The sequence below is a fragment of the Cariama cristata genome, unplaced genomic scaffold (assembly GCF_000690535.1).
Source record: "Cariama cristata isolate BGI_N322 unplaced genomic scaffold, ASM69053v1 scaffold16295, whole genome shotgun sequence".
NCBI classification, from domain to species: domain Eukaryota; kingdom Metazoa; phylum Chordata; class Aves; order Cariamiformes; family Cariamidae; genus Cariama; species Cariama cristata.
Window position 1 is genome coordinate 74 of NW_009617069.1, and position 18,058 is coordinate 18,131.

Genomic DNA, 18,058 nt, shown 5'->3' on the forward strand with positions numbered 1-18,058 from the left:
TGTGTCTCACCGCGGGCCCGGCTGCGGAACTGCATGGAGCGTAGTTTGCCTGGAGGTGCTGCGGGATACGCTGGGGCGCTGCCGAGGCCGATTTAGGGAGTACAGGCCAAGGAAGTCACGCCTGGGTTGCTTTGTTTCAGAAGGGCGGTCTCGAGGAACATAAAGGTCCGATGATTTGCGAGGGGGACGTTTTCTGCTACGTGTCCTTAGACCTGCCGTGGCTTAGACTGGCAATAACATTTTGCATTTTTTTTTTCCCTTTTTTTGGTAACGCGTTCGTTTTAGCCCGTCAGTTTCACCAATCTGTTTGAGGCAGGAACCGGAGTGAACGCACCCGCAGATGCCTTCGGTCAGTCTCCAGCGCACTTGGCTGCTTGCGGCGGCGAAGCTTTTTTCCTACTTTGGCAACTGCAGACAGGAGCAAATTTGAACCAACAGGTAAAAATAGAGTTTTGTTTCTCCCACTTCTCATCTGGCACGTCAGTAATTCAGTTTATATTATTTACACAGTTTTTATCTAAGAGAGGTTTTATGTACACAGTTGTAACCCATGAGGTATCTGGGGTTGCTTACTTTAGAGTAACTTTATTCTAGCACGAAGCAGAAATCCTGTGTATATTGTGTTAGTGATTTCATATGCTATGTATAATGCGATTTTCACACTTAAAGTGCTGCACACAGATGTCAAAAGAACTTAACTGGTTTACACAAATGAGTATTCCTTTTTCCTCTGAAATTTTGCCCCTACTTCCAGTAAACATAAGGATTCTTCCTCTAGCTACAAAGTTTTAATTTGCTTATCCCTCCGAGCTGGTAGCAGCAAGCTGTTGGTCATGGCAACCCCTGTACGGTGCTGAAAGATGCTGTTAATCAGTGTACAGAGCGTATTCCGTGTAAATAACCTTTCAGAAGGTAAAGGTTAAACAACCAGTATTGCATGGGACAGATTTTCTACTTTGCTGTGACGAATACACTAAACATTTAATGGCAGTTACTGAGTATGCTTTACTAGCTATATTCCTTTAATCTCTCTCCACTCACAACAGACTGGTGTAGAGAGTAACGCTCCGTAAACAGCCATGGTGGAGACCAAGATAGCTTCATCCTCTTCCCCTTCCTTCAAATGACTGCTCTATATAAATTGTGTTTTAGGATTGCCTTGGAGAAGCCCCGATTCACAAAGCAGCAAAAGTTGGGAGTTTGGAATGTCTTGCTCTCCTTGTTGCTGGCGATGCCAAAATTGAGTAAGTTGAGCTACTTAGGCATTTCAGTAACGGCGGCAAAAGATACGTCTATTTTACACAGTACTTTTTCCTGTTCAGAGCGTGCATGCTAAGACTTAATATAGCATGATTACAGTCATAACAGCAGTATTAAAACCAGGCATAGCCATAAACACCAAAGGAGCATAGACCATATGCTATTGTGTAGTTCCACGTTAAAGACCTCTATGGTAACTGCCAAGAGAATATTCCTGATCATAAGTTCTCCTTGTCAGTTTTCCGTTCTGACTAACGCTGTGCTCATCTTCCTCTTGCCTTTCTGATACGCTAAGCCAGTCATAGTCTGATGACAAATTTATTTTAAAATAATTATTCCCTGTTGCATTTAGTACCAGCCCTCTGTATGAGTAGAGCCCCACGCTATCCTTGACAAGCTGTCTTGGTATTGATTCTCTGTACTTATTTTTATATCTCTGTCTAAAGTTAGCACTTAATCTTGATCGGTGCTTGCTCATAATATATATTCCAATTTAATTGAACGGTTATTGTTAATTCTGTGTTCTAGCTTGTGCAACAAGAGCGGACAAACAGCAGCAGACCTTGCACTGGCTTATGGCTTTCTAGAATGTGCCAAGTTCCTCACAACAATTCAGCACACCCAGACAATGAAACTGAGAGGACAGGCTGGTTACTCACTGAGTGACAATCGGGGCTTGCTGAGAGAGGATCCAGCTGCACAGAAACAAGAAAGTGAAGCCAGCAGATCCATAAGCAGGAAGAGGAGAAGATCAGATGGTGTGTAATATTACTGGTTTACTACACTTCAGAATATTTCCCTTTTTTTAAACGCTTTTAGCATTTAAGTAAATAAATTTGGTGTCAGATGGGTAGCAGTTGGATGTAGAAGCCTGCTAGTAAGGATCAACTTGCATAGGTATTGAAGGTTACGGTCTTAGCAAAAATGGATAGGGCATGGGGAATGCCACTGAGGAGGCTACTTTAACATGGAGGGGGAAAAAAAAAAAAAAGAAATCTTAGGTACTTTTACTGATGGAGTAGCTACAGACTTATTTTTGTTTGTTCATATGACAGATCTTGTCTCCTAGCTGACAAAAGAAACAGCTTGAAATCCCAAAATGAAACCAAGGGGAATCTGAAGAAACATGGCTGAACTAAGCACTGGGCAGAGCCAGATGTGTATGCTGGTACATTGTCTCCTTCTGAGAAGGAGGAAAGCTTGTTTATTTTTACTTCTTACAGAAGACTGTTGCGTTTTGGTTTTTTTCCCCCTAGAATACTTGTATTCATACAGCTATAAATAGCTATAAATAAATGAGCATATATCAATTAATTGTCTCACTTTTTTTTCTGTGTAAGTATGAGAACAAAGTTCATAAAATTCAGCACATATAGCTGTTTTTCTCTCACTCCTTTTCTCAAACGCTGCTATCAACAGTACCAGCAGCAAATGCTGCCTTTGAACAGATTCATAGTGCACAAGACAGCTGGCTGTATGGAACCCGAAAGGTAGAGGACAGTTGACCTTTTTGGCAAGAAAGAGTTCCATAAAATAAAAGGATCGGGCATTTAATCTGTAAAGATTCTAGCATAACCAAAAAATGCTATATAAAGTTGTCCTAGCCAAAAGAAGAGAGTATTAGTTACCTAATAAATGTATTGGTAAGAAATACAGTTCACAGCAGATGACTTATTTTTTGAGGTTTCATTTTAAAAAAAAAAATTTCTTCATTTAAATTACTCAAGCAACATTTCTATTTCAACTGGGTTTTGACTGACCTAAAGCATTATTTTGATAAATAACAAGACAGTTATATCTAGATCAGCTAGTATTCTGGTGCAGCATAAGAGTGGAATTTAAATAGTTTTTGGTCGTAGAGGTAGGCACAGATTATAATAGGCGTCCTTGTTCCAAAACTCCGGACCCTTCCATCCACACCAGCCCTGTCCAAGAAAAAGCAAGAGTGTTTAAATCTACTACAAATTCTGTTTTTCCTATCTACTACTATTGGATCTATTTTATTTTACTGATTTTAATCTAAGCTGTATGAATTCTTCCCAAATATCTATAGAATGCCATGACACACAATTTTCAGAAAGTTCTCTACATCCCTGGAAAGACATAAACGGAAAACATTTTACAGACTCTCTCTCTCTCTCCCCCCCCCCATCCCCGCTCCATTCCTCAAAAGTACATCTCTACCCCCCCCTCCACTTCCCACGACCTTCTGCTGTTACAGAGACAGTAACATTATTCTGGAACTCTTATCATTCTCACAGCTTCCATTTCTCTTATCTTGAATCCTTGCCTTCTGTGGCAATAGTTGCTATTTCAGAGCACTTAATATCAGAAGGTGTGCTGTTGATCATGATTAAGAAGAAAAAGTCTGACAAAGCTCATAAGTTTGCAGAGCACCATGTAATTATATGAGGCATTTTTGAAGAAAATAGCTACAAAGTTACAGTCCACTGCAGTTCCCTCCCCTCCCCTGCCACTTCTGATGAGGAAAGGGGGTTCTCCACGCATTTTGTCCTCCTGGACCTTTCCTGAACACCTGTAGCTCTAACAGCCTTTGCTTCTTTGGAAATTGTTTCTTTCTTTGCAAATTGTTTCCTTCTGTAATTCATTTCAAGCTTTGATCGTTATAGGGCTAGCAAAATGCTTCTTCAACAGCTTTTCTAGTTGGGCCCAACCCAAGGGTACCAAAGAAAGATAGGAAACAGAAGTTGCTATTTGCAACTTCATATGAAGAGCAGAAAAGAAATTGATTACTTAACACCTGCAAGATGATGTAGCCACTTTCACAGTTTACGTTTCTGACACTATGTTTACTGTTTCGTAATGTGCTGCATCATCCCTTTTAGTAGCTTTAAATATGGAAATAACACAACATACCCTTTAGTTCTTTAGCGTTTTCCCAGATTTTCAAAACAGCTCAGTATCTGCCCTTTAAACTTAGTTCAGGGCCTGCTCTGAAAATGCCTACTGTTGAATTTTTTTTTTTTAAATTTAAAATTCTAGGTAAATGGTTATCTTCTCTGCTTCAGTAACAGCATTTTACAGGATTAATAGATTTTTCTGTTCCATTCAAAATACCAAATACATTTATTGTATATACTACCGGGTAAAAGGGGAGATGGTTTAATTCAGAGAAAGTAAAGAATGTTTCTTTGTACTGTAACAACTTGATGTAGTTGCTGACTCAATATATCTTCTTCAAAGACACTAAGTTTCAGAAACTACCAGTAAGTAGCATATACGCAGGTTAACTGGGATCAGCGCTTCCTCCATGAGGAATGGAGGAGCCATAGCACAGCCCATTTGTATTTGGCTGTACGTCCTTTGTATAATGCCAAAATATATCTATATACATACATACGTGTATACATTTATGTGCATCAAGCCTCACCTTTTCCAAAATCACATGCAGATCTTCTCCTCCAGTGTAATGTGGGTCTAGAATCAAATATTTTATGTGCCCTGTAATCTCATTCCAAGCCACTCCTAATATTGTGTGAGCCAAAATGCCTCCACCTAAAATAGGACGAACACAAATTGCTACAAATTATACCCCGAGATTGGCTAAAGGTGCAAGCCTAAAATAAAAGTACATCAACATTTTCTATTAACAGATTAGCTTGGTTATCAAAATGATTCTGAAGCTGTACTACGTAAGATTCTTCACATTATTAAACAACGTATCTTTACTACAGCTAGGGAAGATTACTTATTTTACTTTACTTAGTACAACTAGAGAATTTACTTTCCAAATTTCTTCCATGTCAGCAAGGCAGGTTAAATCCTCAACACTTCTACCAGATGAAGTCACGAATACTTCAAACATCTGGTTTGCTCACTTTTTCTTTAAAGAAACTTAACTGTAGAAAAGGAATCTGGTAAACTTCCTGGCTGTAAAAGGACTAAAATTAGAACAGAAATCAGAATTTCTGGATAAGCGTTATCTGCTGTTTTCTACTAAGTTCCATCACTGGATATTGGGGCAGCATAGTCATTTCTGACTCCCCTTTGTCTGGCCTGCAAACACGGAAAGGGGATGTTTTGATGAGCTGGCCACAGGTCAACTCCTGCGTGTTTCTTTCAGAGAGCAGGAGGAATTTATGTCCTTGGGATACTGGAGTAATGACTCCACACAACAGACAAGAATTGCAAAAACCCCAGAACACCACAAGCAAAAAAAAAATAAAAAAAAAAAGCCCCAAAACCCACCCGAAAAAGCCAACCTTTGCCCCTCCAACAACAACAAAAATTAAACCAATCTACACGAGAACATTACAGGGTCGGATAAGTTACAGACTAAAATACTTTTCAATATAGGATTCTAAATTCTTGAAATTCAGACAAAAAGGCTGCTCAAAGGCCAAGAATATTTCATACCGAAAATCTGGCTTCTGGCACCTCTAATTTGAGAGAGTAACACTACCTTTATGGAGTGCCAAATACAGACTGTGAAATTTGCAAAAATTAAAATTTTATGAAAGCTGAAAATGATATTTTCAATATTCTTCATTTTCTAAACCACAGCTGTCTTGGAAATAGTTCAGTTAAACGTACAGCATTCTTATGAATGGCATTTCTTATGTTACCCATATTTCAGATTATTAAAACTGGTCTTAGAAAGACCTTGGATAATACCCTTCTCTTCAAAGCCAGATAAACATTTCTTTTCTGTGACGGGAAGTTTTGGGGAACTGTTTGAACTACTGCTCCTCTAGAGAGCAGAAGTCACCCCTTGAGTTCTGACTTTAACAGCAGGTTTTTTTAAGAACACCGTTTAGATTGACTTTTGTTACCACATTTAATACCGAGCTTGGGAGAAATACTGAGTGAACAGGCACCAGCCAGACTAAATTGTATTATTTTCCAGGCTCCCTTGGGAAAAGCGTAACTTCTAATTCAGCTAGAGTTTTGATGAACTCTTGTCCAGTAAACTGAATGAGTTCTAATCGAAATGAAATTCAGCATAGGGAGGCCATGCACTTTCATGGGCATTCTTTGATACTCGAGCACTTACCAATCATAATTGGAGTTCCTTCAGTCTTGAAATGATTGGCAAGCTCTCTTCCCTGCAATGCTAGTTCAGAACCCTGGCTAGGTAAGAAAAACAACAATAGATTTGTCATCCTCACTAGGCTTAATTCTCTAACTATCCATTATATTCATTAACTGCATAGGTAACTGATTAGAAAACGGCTTAGTTTTCCTGTGTAAACATCCTGGGATAATCTGAAAAAAAGTTTTTCAGTGCAACTTAAAAGATTCCGGTTGGACCAATGAATCTGCGGTAAGCCCAGTTATCACTGGAGTACCTGGAGTCACCCAGCTTCTACGAAGTGTCTGCTGCTCATCCCCCATAGCGGGGACAGCTGGTAACCCCAACAGCTCCCTCCCTCCGCCTGGCTACATCTGCCACCATGGGCAAGTATGAAGTAACAGAACTTCATCAGAAACAACAACAAAAATAAGGTGTTGATAAAGGTGTTTATAATGGTGTCTCTTAAGATAGGTTTCCACTGTAATTGCACAAGCAATTGCAGTACTCACACCCAAGGTGGCTTGAAAAAAAAATAAATCAAATCTCAAATAACATTACTAATCTGTTCAAAGCCACACCAAACTTCCTTGTGTTATAATCTCCCTGCTTTCCTTTTCAACTACGGGGACCAGCCACAGACAAAAGAAGCCTATATGGAAGAGAAAGACACACACACATAACACATGCACATCCGCCAGGCCTGGGAGCTGAAGCAAAATGTCTGATGGAGACTCATATTCCTGTTAGAAGACTGAGAGTACTCCCAAAAGCGGTGATAGAAGCTAGGTAAGGAAATGAATACAGATATTTTTAGTATCTTGTCTTTATAGTTCTTCATATAGTGGTTAACCTTCTGAAAACCCAAAGAAAGCGTGCGTGCCTGCTTCTCAAGTTCCTGGACAGATGGATTAAATGCAGACAAAATACAGAACGGGAACTCTGGGAAACAGTGCATTTACAAGAATGGATTCAGGACTAGTGTTGCTGGTGCAGCTGTGAAGTCTTATTTCCATACACAGTTAGAGGTGCTAGCTGGAAATAAGCCCAAGACAAAAATGCTATCCACTGCCAGCTGGAAAAGGTGCATGACATTTCTTCTTCTCAGCATGGTAGTGATCTCTGCTTTTCATAATCCTGAAAAACATTGGTGCTCCCTTGTAGCAGCACTAGGAGCGATTCTACCCAGTCCACAAAGGAATCTATTCTGTATTCCCGTGTGCAGGAACAAAAACCTTCATACTGGCAGGGCCTGTCACAGCTGCTACAAATAATAGCTGGATCATCTGCAAATATAAGCTCTGGAACAAAAAAGATTAAAATTGGCTGTATAAAGCTTTACAAAATATTGAAGAACTGAACTATTTTCCTGCTGCTAAGAAATGCCATCACCATGGCCACGTGCTCCTTTAGAATATCTACAGTAGAATTTACTCTAAACAAACATAACTCATGAGTGGTATTTTCATACGTGCTAGGTTAGTGTATATTTTTTATTTCATGAATGCATTTATAGCAAAATGTTCAGGGATTTGTTAGTCTGCTTAGTGCTGCCTAAATGACAAAAATCCAGTAATTTTACTTCTGATAAATGCTGAGCATTATTTGGGACAAAAAGAATATATTTGTAGGGTTCTTTATTGTGTATGAGAGCATCAGATTGTCAGAATGGAAACAACCCCCTTGGTTTATCGGTCACACAAACCCAGAAAAAAGAACACTGTTTCCAGGCTGCTCAGCAATTTGCCTCAAGCCTGAGCTGAGGGGTTACCTCTGTGGATGAAGTAACAATTTACTGTCAGCCTGCATTCGGCTCATTAGGACTGCCAGACTGTGTGCCTGCTTCCAAAACGATGGCTGTGGTGCAAAGGAATAGGCTGAATTCCCCACCCATTTGCATATCATCAAACAGTTTATAGCAACTGCAAACTGGAACCCCAAGCCCCCAAGAAATTTAGCAACATCTTCATCTGTAAGCACTTAGCAGAACCAAAGGCAGGAATACATGGTTTATGAACAAGGATTTCTCTCTTATTATCGCTTTTCTCCCATTTATTGTAATGGTAATTTGCATTTTAAGGCCTTCAGTCTTTTTAATAATTACTGAGCTACTAAACAGATATTGATTCTTACCTGACAAATAATATTTTTGATGTTATTCCAAAAAGCTGATTCAAAACAAGCTGTACCTCAATCGAACCAATCCATTGCCGGGACCCAACAAATGCTGCAGGCTTGTCTCCAGCATCAACCAGTGCCTTTGCAACATCACGATGAAGAAAAACAAACGTCAACAACATACAGTCAGCAATTCCACCACTTTTTGTGAACAAAGCTGGTTTATATATATGGGAATATGTTTTGAACCGAGCCAGTCAAAAGCAGAAAAACGGATGTTGAATTAATTCATTGCAGTTCTGTTTTGGAAATGGCACTGGAACAGGAATACCGAGCCGTCCCTACAAGCACAGAACACAACCCCAGGTGCACAGGCAGACTTCACGCTGGGATGGTGAGCACGAAGCTGCCTAATAACAGAGCGCAGCATTTGTGTGGCAGAAGCCACTTCGCAGACTGAAGTACCCAGATTCCCCTTCAAAACATCTCAGAAAAGGATCCATAAGAGTGCTCTGAGGAAGAGGCCACTGGAACACACCAAAGGTTGTGGTTTATCTTAAACTCTGCTTGTTCTCAGGCCTGTATGTTACATGCAGCACTGAGAGGGGCCTTTTCTGCTCAGGACACAAAGTCCACAAAGTCTCCTGGAGGCTACTGCCCTCTTCTAGATGTCTAAAAATACTACAGGAGGGCAAGGACTTCAGTCACTTTTAGGTTTAGGTGTGGACTGAGAAATGTGCAGGAAACGTAATTTTAACTTTAGTGCTCACATCCCTGTTAGCTATGATGAAAGTTGTTTTTTGAACTGAATCAAACTTTGCTAAAAATGTTCAGTAAATAAATATAATGCAAAGAACTATTTTTAGAAGACTGAAGATGATTGCAGTATTTCTTGTTAGGCATACAGTATTAGCTACTCAAGCCTATGGTTTTTCTTCAGTGCTGTTAACAGAAATGAACATATTCAGGTGTGCATTTGAATTCACAATAGGAAAAGTAGCGAAGGAGAGTTCAAAAAACAAGGAAAGCCCACTACTCTCAAAAGGCAAAGTAGCAAAAGGCAGCAGTAAACCGATGCATAGCATCTGGGGACTAATCCAGCTGTCACCGAACACAAAAGTCAGTTTTAAAACTGATTTTAATATGGCATATTGCGTTCTTGGTTTTCTTTCATTTGGCAAAAACAGTGAAAATGTCATAACCTGAGCTTCTAATAGAACATTAATCCAAGGAAATATTTAGAAGACTATTTTAATGAGCCATATTTGTACAGATAATGTCACCCGACACTGATAAACATTTGGAGACAGATCTCCTATAATAAAACTTGTTAAAAATAATAATTTGGAACCACTATAGTTCAAGAGATAAAATTAAGTAAGAGATAAAATTAAAATATCACACAAATCTAGAGTCTGAAATATATGAATTCGATATTTTAAAAATAATTAATACAAACTTTTCTAGACAAATATGCATAAAATAATTAATCTACCTAAATATTCCATACCTGCTGAATTTCCTTGTGTGTTGGTATAGGTGTATCGATGTAACCTTGGTGCTTGAACCAAGAACAGATTGTCTGCAAAGACCGATAGGCACAGCCCCAACCACTGTCATCAATCCGATCCTGCATGTAGTGGTGATAACTATATAGACCATGTACTAAATAAACCTGCACAGAAGGAGATAATACAAATTAATCTGACCACGCTCGCATCACTTTTCAGAGAAGTCATATGACTTGTCACTTGCATTGTACAAGGTTTCAGTTGGGGATTGCAGATCTTTGGAAGAATTGAAGGGCTGTTATTCACACGTGATTACTCCTCCTGTTTTTGCCTCCTAAACACCTCTGTTCATAGTTTTAGTTTCTTGTCCTGCTTCTGAGAAACTTTTAGAACACACTGCTGAAAACGTGTACATCCTTTTCCAAGAAAATGCAATTTTTTGGGGACATATATAGCTATAGCAAAGCCATTTTGAGCAGAGAAACCCTTTTCCTTAAAAGCCCAAGTCAGTTACTTCACTTTCTCATCTGCATAATATTGACTACTAAATTACTTCTTTTAATAACAAATCTCAAGTAAAATAAAAAGTACTTTCTTGCAAATGTTTAAGTTTAAACTTACCATACCAGACTCTGTACCAGGTGAATTAAGATGTAAATGTGGATTTCTCAGATATCCATCTTTATATGGTTCATCTGGAAAATGATAAGCATTTGCTCTCTTGAAATATGGTCTGTCGCAAGGCAGATTGAATAACCCATGCAATTCCTACATGCAAGTTCAAATAAAAATAGAGAGCACAATTCAAATTGTGGGTTAAAAGAAATATCACACTGTAACTAATAATAGGCACGAACAATTTTAACAGTGTAGTTTACCAAATTAATATATTAAAATCTGCTTAATTAAATATTCAGCACGTACGTTTACGACTAGATCTCGCCTCCCAAAGGAAGCTGAGGCAGGCTTACCTCCCGTCTAAAGAGCCCACTATTCTATGCAGTCCCGTAACGTAACGCCCATCGCTGGAGCCCCACAGAAGACAGCATGAGTGACAAGTGTCTTATGAAAGTATGACAAAGTACACCATAATAGAATAGGATCACAGCTTTATCTATGTAGTAGTACAGATACACATGCTCTGAATTATGACCTTAACTAATACTGAAGACACACAAATGCCACATACTGAGACAAAGTAGACACTGAGTTTACGGTTTAAGCGGATTCAGTCTATTTTAAAATCTCTTAAGCACTGTTTACAACACAGCAGCCACATTTAAAGAGATATATTGTCTTATTTCACAGAGCTTAAGAGTGAAAGGAATGATGAGATCATTTAGGATAATGTGTGTAACACAGGTAATACATTTTAGGCAGATGACCCAACACTGAACCCAACTACCTCAGCTACAGGAACACTCTGCAATCAGTGGCTAAGAGTGAACACAAGACGGAGAGCAGGAAAGACTAAATGTGCCACCAGTGCCTGAGGCCTCGGCAAATGCAAGGAATAGATTAGGTTTTATATACCCAGTAACGCTTCACACCGAAGAAGAAAATGAAAAATCCCCATGGCTTCTACATCTCTAAGGCAGCAGAAGATTCTTTCCTCGCTCTCAGTGTGTGTAACCGTGCAACCTGAACTGGGATCTGCCAGGTACAAGTCTCACTCTGAAAGGACTGCCACATCAGAATGCTCTTCCACCTCATCCATATTCCTTTTTCTAGATTTGCCGACCCGAAGGCAAAAATCAAACAAACAAAAGCTAGCTAAGGCTGGTCAGCTGTGAGCCACAAAAAGTAGCACCCCCCCCCCACACCCCGAAACAAACCCCAACAGCACACAACCCCAAGAAAGAAACCAAAACAAACAAAACTCCTCCACCCTAACCCTTTCAGGATACCTGCTAAAGCCTGAAAGTAATAGCATGCTACAAGTAATCTGCTGTTCTACCATGGAAGTGGAGAAATTCAAAGAATACAGTACCAGAAATATAATTTAGATAAAACCCATCTAAACCAAAGCCTATGTAGTTTTAAAGTTTCTATTGTTCCCTTACAAAAATGAGATCTGGCACATTTTATAAAATAACTTCTAATAAATCAAGCTTCCACATTCAGTATACTGCTTCAGTTATAATAAAAACAAATCAAAAAAATCGCACTATCTGTTAGTAGTTATTCTTGGCTAAATGAAAAGCTTTACCACTGCTTCAGTTACAATAATAATAATAATAACTTTAAAAGTTTTCAAAAATAAAAAATCAGGTTCTTTTAGTATGTGTTGGCTTTACCTTTCTGTAACTTTCCAGCTGATCATCTGAAATACCTGTAGGATATGAGATTGTTACAAGGTGGTTTTTTCCTGGTAACATGAAATGAAATTGTTCCGGTACCACGATTGATGTTCCCTTCACATATTTCATGATACACCTTTCCATGTCACTTAATTGCCTGTGAATTGCTTTCACCAGCAGATTTTGTACCCTGCAAAGTATAAAGCAGAATATTTAAAAAGTAGAACAGCAATGGTGGATCATTTTCTCTCATAGCTCTGACAGTTATACAATACTCATGTGCATATTTGCACTTGGTCTGATGAACTTACTACTTCTGTGCTTCCACTCCCAGCGAGGAAGCCAGAACCTCACTGTGCTTCACTCAAAGTATGTTTGCACACAGAGACAACTCCTTAGTGACTCAACCCTCCAAAGTGCAGGTACCCTGGTCCTGTATCAGAAACACAATCATCATGAGCATTTGCCAAAATGGAAGTTACATATATGACTATATGGGGGGGTTTTTTTTGCATTTTATCCACCCCATTTAGCATCCTTCAGAGTCAAATCCTATGGAAAAAATTGCAAGGAAAAAATACAGAGGAAGACTCCAGTGTTTTCCACCTTCATCTACCCAGTTGCAGCCCTGTAACAGTATATGAGAAATTTATGGTCCGTAACAAAACACTGAAGGACAGGATGCACTTGGTGGGGAGCGAGTGGGGGAGAGCATAACAACAACACTGGAACATCTTGCACAGTGTGGAAGAAAAACCAACAAGGACTGTTTACGAAACAATGTGACTATGTTAAGACAAGGAAGACCGGTTAACCGCAGCCCACAGTCACATACAAGTCCCCCCATACAACATGGCGAACCCCACTGTACACCCCCCTGTACAACAGTACAGTATGTGGTGAATAGATAAGCTCTAAGGGAGGGGCATAGCGATCCTTCCGGCACGTACTGGCCACATGTGCCAGAACGATTGTGGGTCTCAGCATGGATAAATACCGGTCAGGGGCTCGGGGGAAGGCAGATACAACAGTGAGGGCCACGTTGCCTCCACGGGGATGCCCGTTATGCCTTGTGCCTGCCGATCCTCCAGCACCCTGGAATGACACCACTGGGGAACTGTATGCTGAGCCTAGCCTTGATATCCACTGTGGGGTCGGTATGTATGTAATCTGCTTGAAATGAACGCTGTAACGCTTTGGTTTTTAACAAACCCCACGTGCGTTAGCTTTCACTCCAGAATCCAACTAGTATAAGCCCCTAATGTAGTACTGAGATTACAAAGACTCATCAGATACACTCCAATTCTCACTTTCATACACACTCACATACTTACAAGAATTTTTAGAACATTTTCCTGACTTTCTCAATTCCTTGCTAAGCAATGGTTACAAGCGATCAAATCTATTGGACACCGATAAACTGAATTTTTTGTAGATGGCCAAAGGATTGTGTCTCAAGATTATTAAAGCTAACAGCTGTCCACAGGACCTTTTATTATTTGAACAGTTAAATTCCATTAATGAAGTAACATATAGTATGTTTGTAAACTGACTAATGATGTAGCTTTACTTCATTATTTCAAGAAAAAGTAGAAATGAAGCCGAAAAATTACAAGTTCAAGATAACACTTACTTTCCCCATGTTTCTTCTGGAGAAACAGCTACAACAACGTCAACTGGTAATGTCATATTGATGTAGTGGTGCTCCTTATTTTCCCTTTCAATGACCGGAGCCAAAGCAGCTAATGAAGACGTCATTTCCAACATGAGGTCTACGTTGATTATCTGCTGCTGCAGAGAATGAAGACACCAATAACACATCTCCAACAACACAAGCACCAAGAAGGCAAAAGTAAGATCGTAGGTATTTGGTGTCAAACTCACTAATGAAACACTTGGGTTAAACCCCCCCCCAAACACTAGTAATGTTAAAGACAAACTTCTACGTGCTGATCCACTGTAGATGGATCTCTGCATTCACACTGAGTCTCAATGACTTTATAAGGGTTCTTCTAAGTCATGTCAAAGCCTAGGGAGGGCAGATCTAAAAATGTTTAGATGATAGGTTGTCTGATATAATTTATTAGTGTGGCGAGACACATACCGTATCTTGTAACTTTTTATCCTTTTTTTTGCCAAGTTTTCGTTTGGTGTCATCATCTTGATCAAATCTGAAGTATCAACAGAAAGAGAAATTTCTATAATAGGAAATTAATTATATTAAGAAAAAAAAATTAAAATATACTCACTGTATAAATCGCCTTATCTCCTTACAAGCAGACTCGTCAGTCAGCTCTGGAACAGTGTTCACACCATTGTTAGGCCACACATAGACTGAACTGTGGCAAATTCTTAATACAAGAACATCTGAGGACAGTTTGTTTGCAAGATCACTGAAAACATATCCTAATGCCTTTTTTGTTGATGCCTCTGGAACACAATAAGGATACAATTAGCCTAGAAAATTCCCTCACTTTTGTTATAGCTGCTGGGCACACATTTTAAAAAAAATCGATATGTTTTGGCTTGGAATAAAAACGTAAGTGCTGTTACAATCAGAAAAACAGCTATGTAAACAAAAACTGAGATAAGATTTCACTTAGCAGGTCTGTCTCAAACATTCACACTCATACCTGCCTGAACAAAAGCATACTGTTTCTCTCAGATGCTGTCATATATGAAGAGCTGAAGGAATTACAGAAGAATAACCTACACTGTAGTTGATTCTCACATCGTTAACTCTTAAGCAAGCCGACAGTTGCAAATGTACTTTTACGTATGGTTATATGCAGTCTTTTGAGTAAATCCTGGAAAGATTCAATCCGAGTCACATGTTTCTGACTTCACATCATTATCCAGAAATACAAACCCAAAACATACTATACTTTCGGAAAAGCAAGGTCTACACTCCAGCTGCGGACCAAGTTTTGGCCAACATAAACCTGTAGCTGTAAGCCACACCCCAGTCAGCCTGAATCTTTACTACTGGTATCAACGGCTGTTTTTCAGAGCTTAACTTGACTTTTTAAGTTTCACCTACTCCTTACAACCTGAACCAACACTGGATACAACAGAACAACTTTTGTACATTACCAGCATTGCTTTCCTCACTGAGGAGACTAAAAACCATTACTCAGAATGCAACAAGTTATACAAAGCCTAACAAGCTATCAAAGACTATGCCGAATTGTATTTCTTTAATGCGTTAACTCAGATTTGGCCACTATTAGTTGATTTTTGCAGTAAAAGTCTGTAAAAACTACAGTATTAGAAAAATCAGACAAAACTCCTCTAAAACCTGCCTTCAAAAGGAGCCATCTGCCATACTTACACACTAACAAGTGTGAATACCATGCACTTGGACAATCTGAATATCACTCTGCTTCACTATGCAAAAAAATTCCCGACACTGTAAACAAAGCCAAAGAAATGGCCTTTCTCTGAGGATGCAATTCACAGAAAGTTGCTATGCCTTAAGCCAATCTATTCAACACTTCTATTCCACCTCATGAACTGAAATGAGCTCAAGTTCCTTCTTAAGGTTCACCAGCACTGAATTCAGAGTTTCTAGTAAAGGTATGCCCTTTTGAAATGCAGAATGAGCTAGAGTTGAGCTCAAGACACCCACTTTCCGCACTCTGCCCTCTGATAGCCTCAAGCAGACTTTCTGAAGTGAATGTCACATTACTGTAAGAATGTGGGACTAGAGGAGCCTCTTAACGTCATACTGTCTAGTCCCTCGCTGTCACATGGAACTGCAGTAGCCAATCCTGCCTAAATGCAGCAGAGTAACTAGTTAGCTTGTTTAATTTCTTTATTTCTCTTGAAAGACTGGATGACAATCTCAAACCTATATTATTAATATAATCCTTTTATAACCAAATTCATTAAGTTATTCTGTTTGCTTAGAATTTCAGAGTCAACTTTGGATTCAAACTGAAAAGTGACCCCAATACCATATCCATAAGTAGGAAAAATACAGAAATACAATGACCTAAAAGTGGCAATTTAAACCTTATTTAAAATAAAAAAAAATATGATGGAAAAAGACTGTCAGAAAATTAATGGAGATAAAGAATAACATTTTCTGTACTTAATCTTTAAAGGTTCAGGAAGAAGCACTTAAGATCTCGTGAAATGCCAAGAAAATAAACATCATAACTAGTTAATTAATAAAAGGTTATTCATCTAAACGTTAAGAAATCTATTATAGTCTTATAGACACACCGTCAGTAGTTGCCAGCTGAAATGCAAGATCCAAGCCTCCTCTTATTCTAAAGAGTATGTCCATAACTTCTAGTATTACCTAAGGAGAAAAAAGAAGCAATGAAAATGAATAGCTATTTCAACATGCTTTCCCTCAAGTTATAATTGACTGTTATTATACCATAGTGTGTGAGCACACCGGTAATTACTGCAGCTGCTCAGGGTACAAAAGGCCAGTGAATAAACAGGGAAATGAGCAGCACATCACTGCCAGAGCCAGTATCTCAGTTACAGGAGTACTGCTACAGACACAGTCCTTAAAACACATCTCTTACCTAAACAAGAAAATCTTAATTCTATACTTTTACCATTTAGAAATATTTTGGGTAAAACGTCACTGTTTCAATCCAAACGTCGTGTTTCACATCTTATGGGTTTTCTTCCAGTTCAAGTAAACCAAGGACTGCTCTGAGCATTAGAGCAGACAGGTAATTAAGCACATCTGTACGTGTGTATTCATCTTGGTTGGGAAATCACAGCTTCAGAGAAAGAAAAGAAAAAAGGTGGACACACACACACACAACCTCTAGAACTCAGGCTGAGTTTCACATTTGACAGAAGAGCTGCTTATGCCAGCACACTCAGCTGTTTCTTTCCCTTTCCAAAGTCCCTGCTCTGTGTCCCCACAACTGCTCATTGCAGACATTTTAACTTCATCAAAGAACTCATCCAAATGGAAAAAACCACTCTTTTATTGAGAGATTTTTTTCAGCCAGATCAATTCCCAGTCAAGTTCAACTTATCGCTATAAAAACCTGTCGTGCCAGTACAGAGAGGAACAAAAGGTGATGGCCCAGAAGAGTGTGGGTATTGCTCCATCTAACAGCCCACAAAAAGAAATGCGTCAGAGCCTTAACTGCTCTAAAAAACCTACCAAACACCTGTAAGAATAATTACACTAAGACCCTTTGGAAAGACTTCCCTCATAACTGTTTGCGTACAAGGTATGGGAAACTCCCAGGTGCAATGCTATCGTTACTCATGAAATAAAAGAATCAAAACATAGGATTAATTTTCTTTCCACTAAAAGTATTCTAAGCAGAAATATATAAAAAGATATGTATGCCTGATGAAAATATATGAATCTGTGATTCCGGAGTGCCAAAGTTTACTCCAAGAGACAAAAAAGGCAAGATTGCAGCCTCTAACATTTCAGTGCCTGAAGCATAATCCTGAACTATTTTAGATAACAGTTACCCACACCAAAAACGTCTTGGAGCGTGGGATCCACAAATGCCAGCATGTGAAAAAAAGTTTGCCTGGGTTGATGTGAAAGAAGATTTTTATTTGAATTATCACAACATAAGAATAACGTTCATGAATGAAAAGCAGAGCTCCGCAAAAGGAGCACGAGAGGATTTGGCCTTTTCGCAGCGGCTCATCAAGGACGACGAGGTCTTCCGACAAACCCCTGCCAAAAGCCACGCAGGCCGAGACCCCCACGGTCCCCGCGGGCGATGGGGAGGAAGGCGTCAGCGCGGGAGCGGCCACCGTCTCACGTGACACAACCCAGGCCCTGCAGAGCGGGCCTCGCACCCTCAGCTGCCCCAGGAACCTCGGCACCCGCCCCC

At 39.4% G+C, this 18,058-nt stretch overlaps 2 protein-coding genes across 4 annotated transcripts; one reads left to right on the forward strand and one right to left on the reverse strand.

Moving 5' to 3' along the window:
• Positions 1 to 285: 285 nt before the first annotated feature.
• ANKRD37 (ankyrin repeat domain 37) lies at positions 286 to 2,026 on the forward strand (the record flags this gene model as incomplete). The annotated part of the gene is made up of 3 exons (XM_009700401.1): positions 286 to 438; positions 1,153 to 1,244; positions 1,789 to 2,026. Coding segments are annotated over 3 exons (483 nt in total), but the record flags the coding sequence as incomplete, so codon positions are not given.
• A 966-nt stretch (positions 2,027 to 2,992) lies between these two features.
• Positions 2,993 to 17,730, reverse strand: UFSP2 (UFM1-specific peptidase 2). 3 transcript variants are annotated; one of them, XM_009700397.1, is made up of 12 exons: positions 17,689 to 17,730; positions 16,449 to 16,527; positions 14,471 to 14,651; positions 14,326 to 14,392; positions 13,855 to 14,012; positions 12,219 to 12,411; positions 10,543 to 10,689; positions 9,921 to 10,085; positions 8,426 to 8,550; positions 6,275 to 6,351; positions 4,652 to 4,776; positions 2,993 to 3,185 (listed from the first exon to the last, which is right to left on the reverse strand). In XM_009700397.1, exons 1-12 carry the CDS (start codon positions 17,728 to 17,730, stop codon positions 3,099 to 3,101), a joined length of 1,446 nt encoding a protein of 481 aa, XP_009698699.1. In that variant the 3' UTR covers positions 2,993 to 3,098. The 3 variants fall into 3 exon arrangements, with proteins under 3 accessions (XP_009698699.1, XP_009698702.1, XP_009698701.1); XM_009700400.1 differs by lacking the exon at positions 17,689 to 17,730 and having other exon boundaries at positions 13,855 to 14,006; positions 16,449 to 16,521; XM_009700399.1 differs by lacking the exons at positions 2,993 to 3,185; positions 17,689 to 17,730 and having other exon boundaries at positions 4,432 to 4,776; positions 13,855 to 14,006; positions 16,449 to 16,521.
• Positions 17,731 to 18,058: the final 328 nt, after the last annotated feature.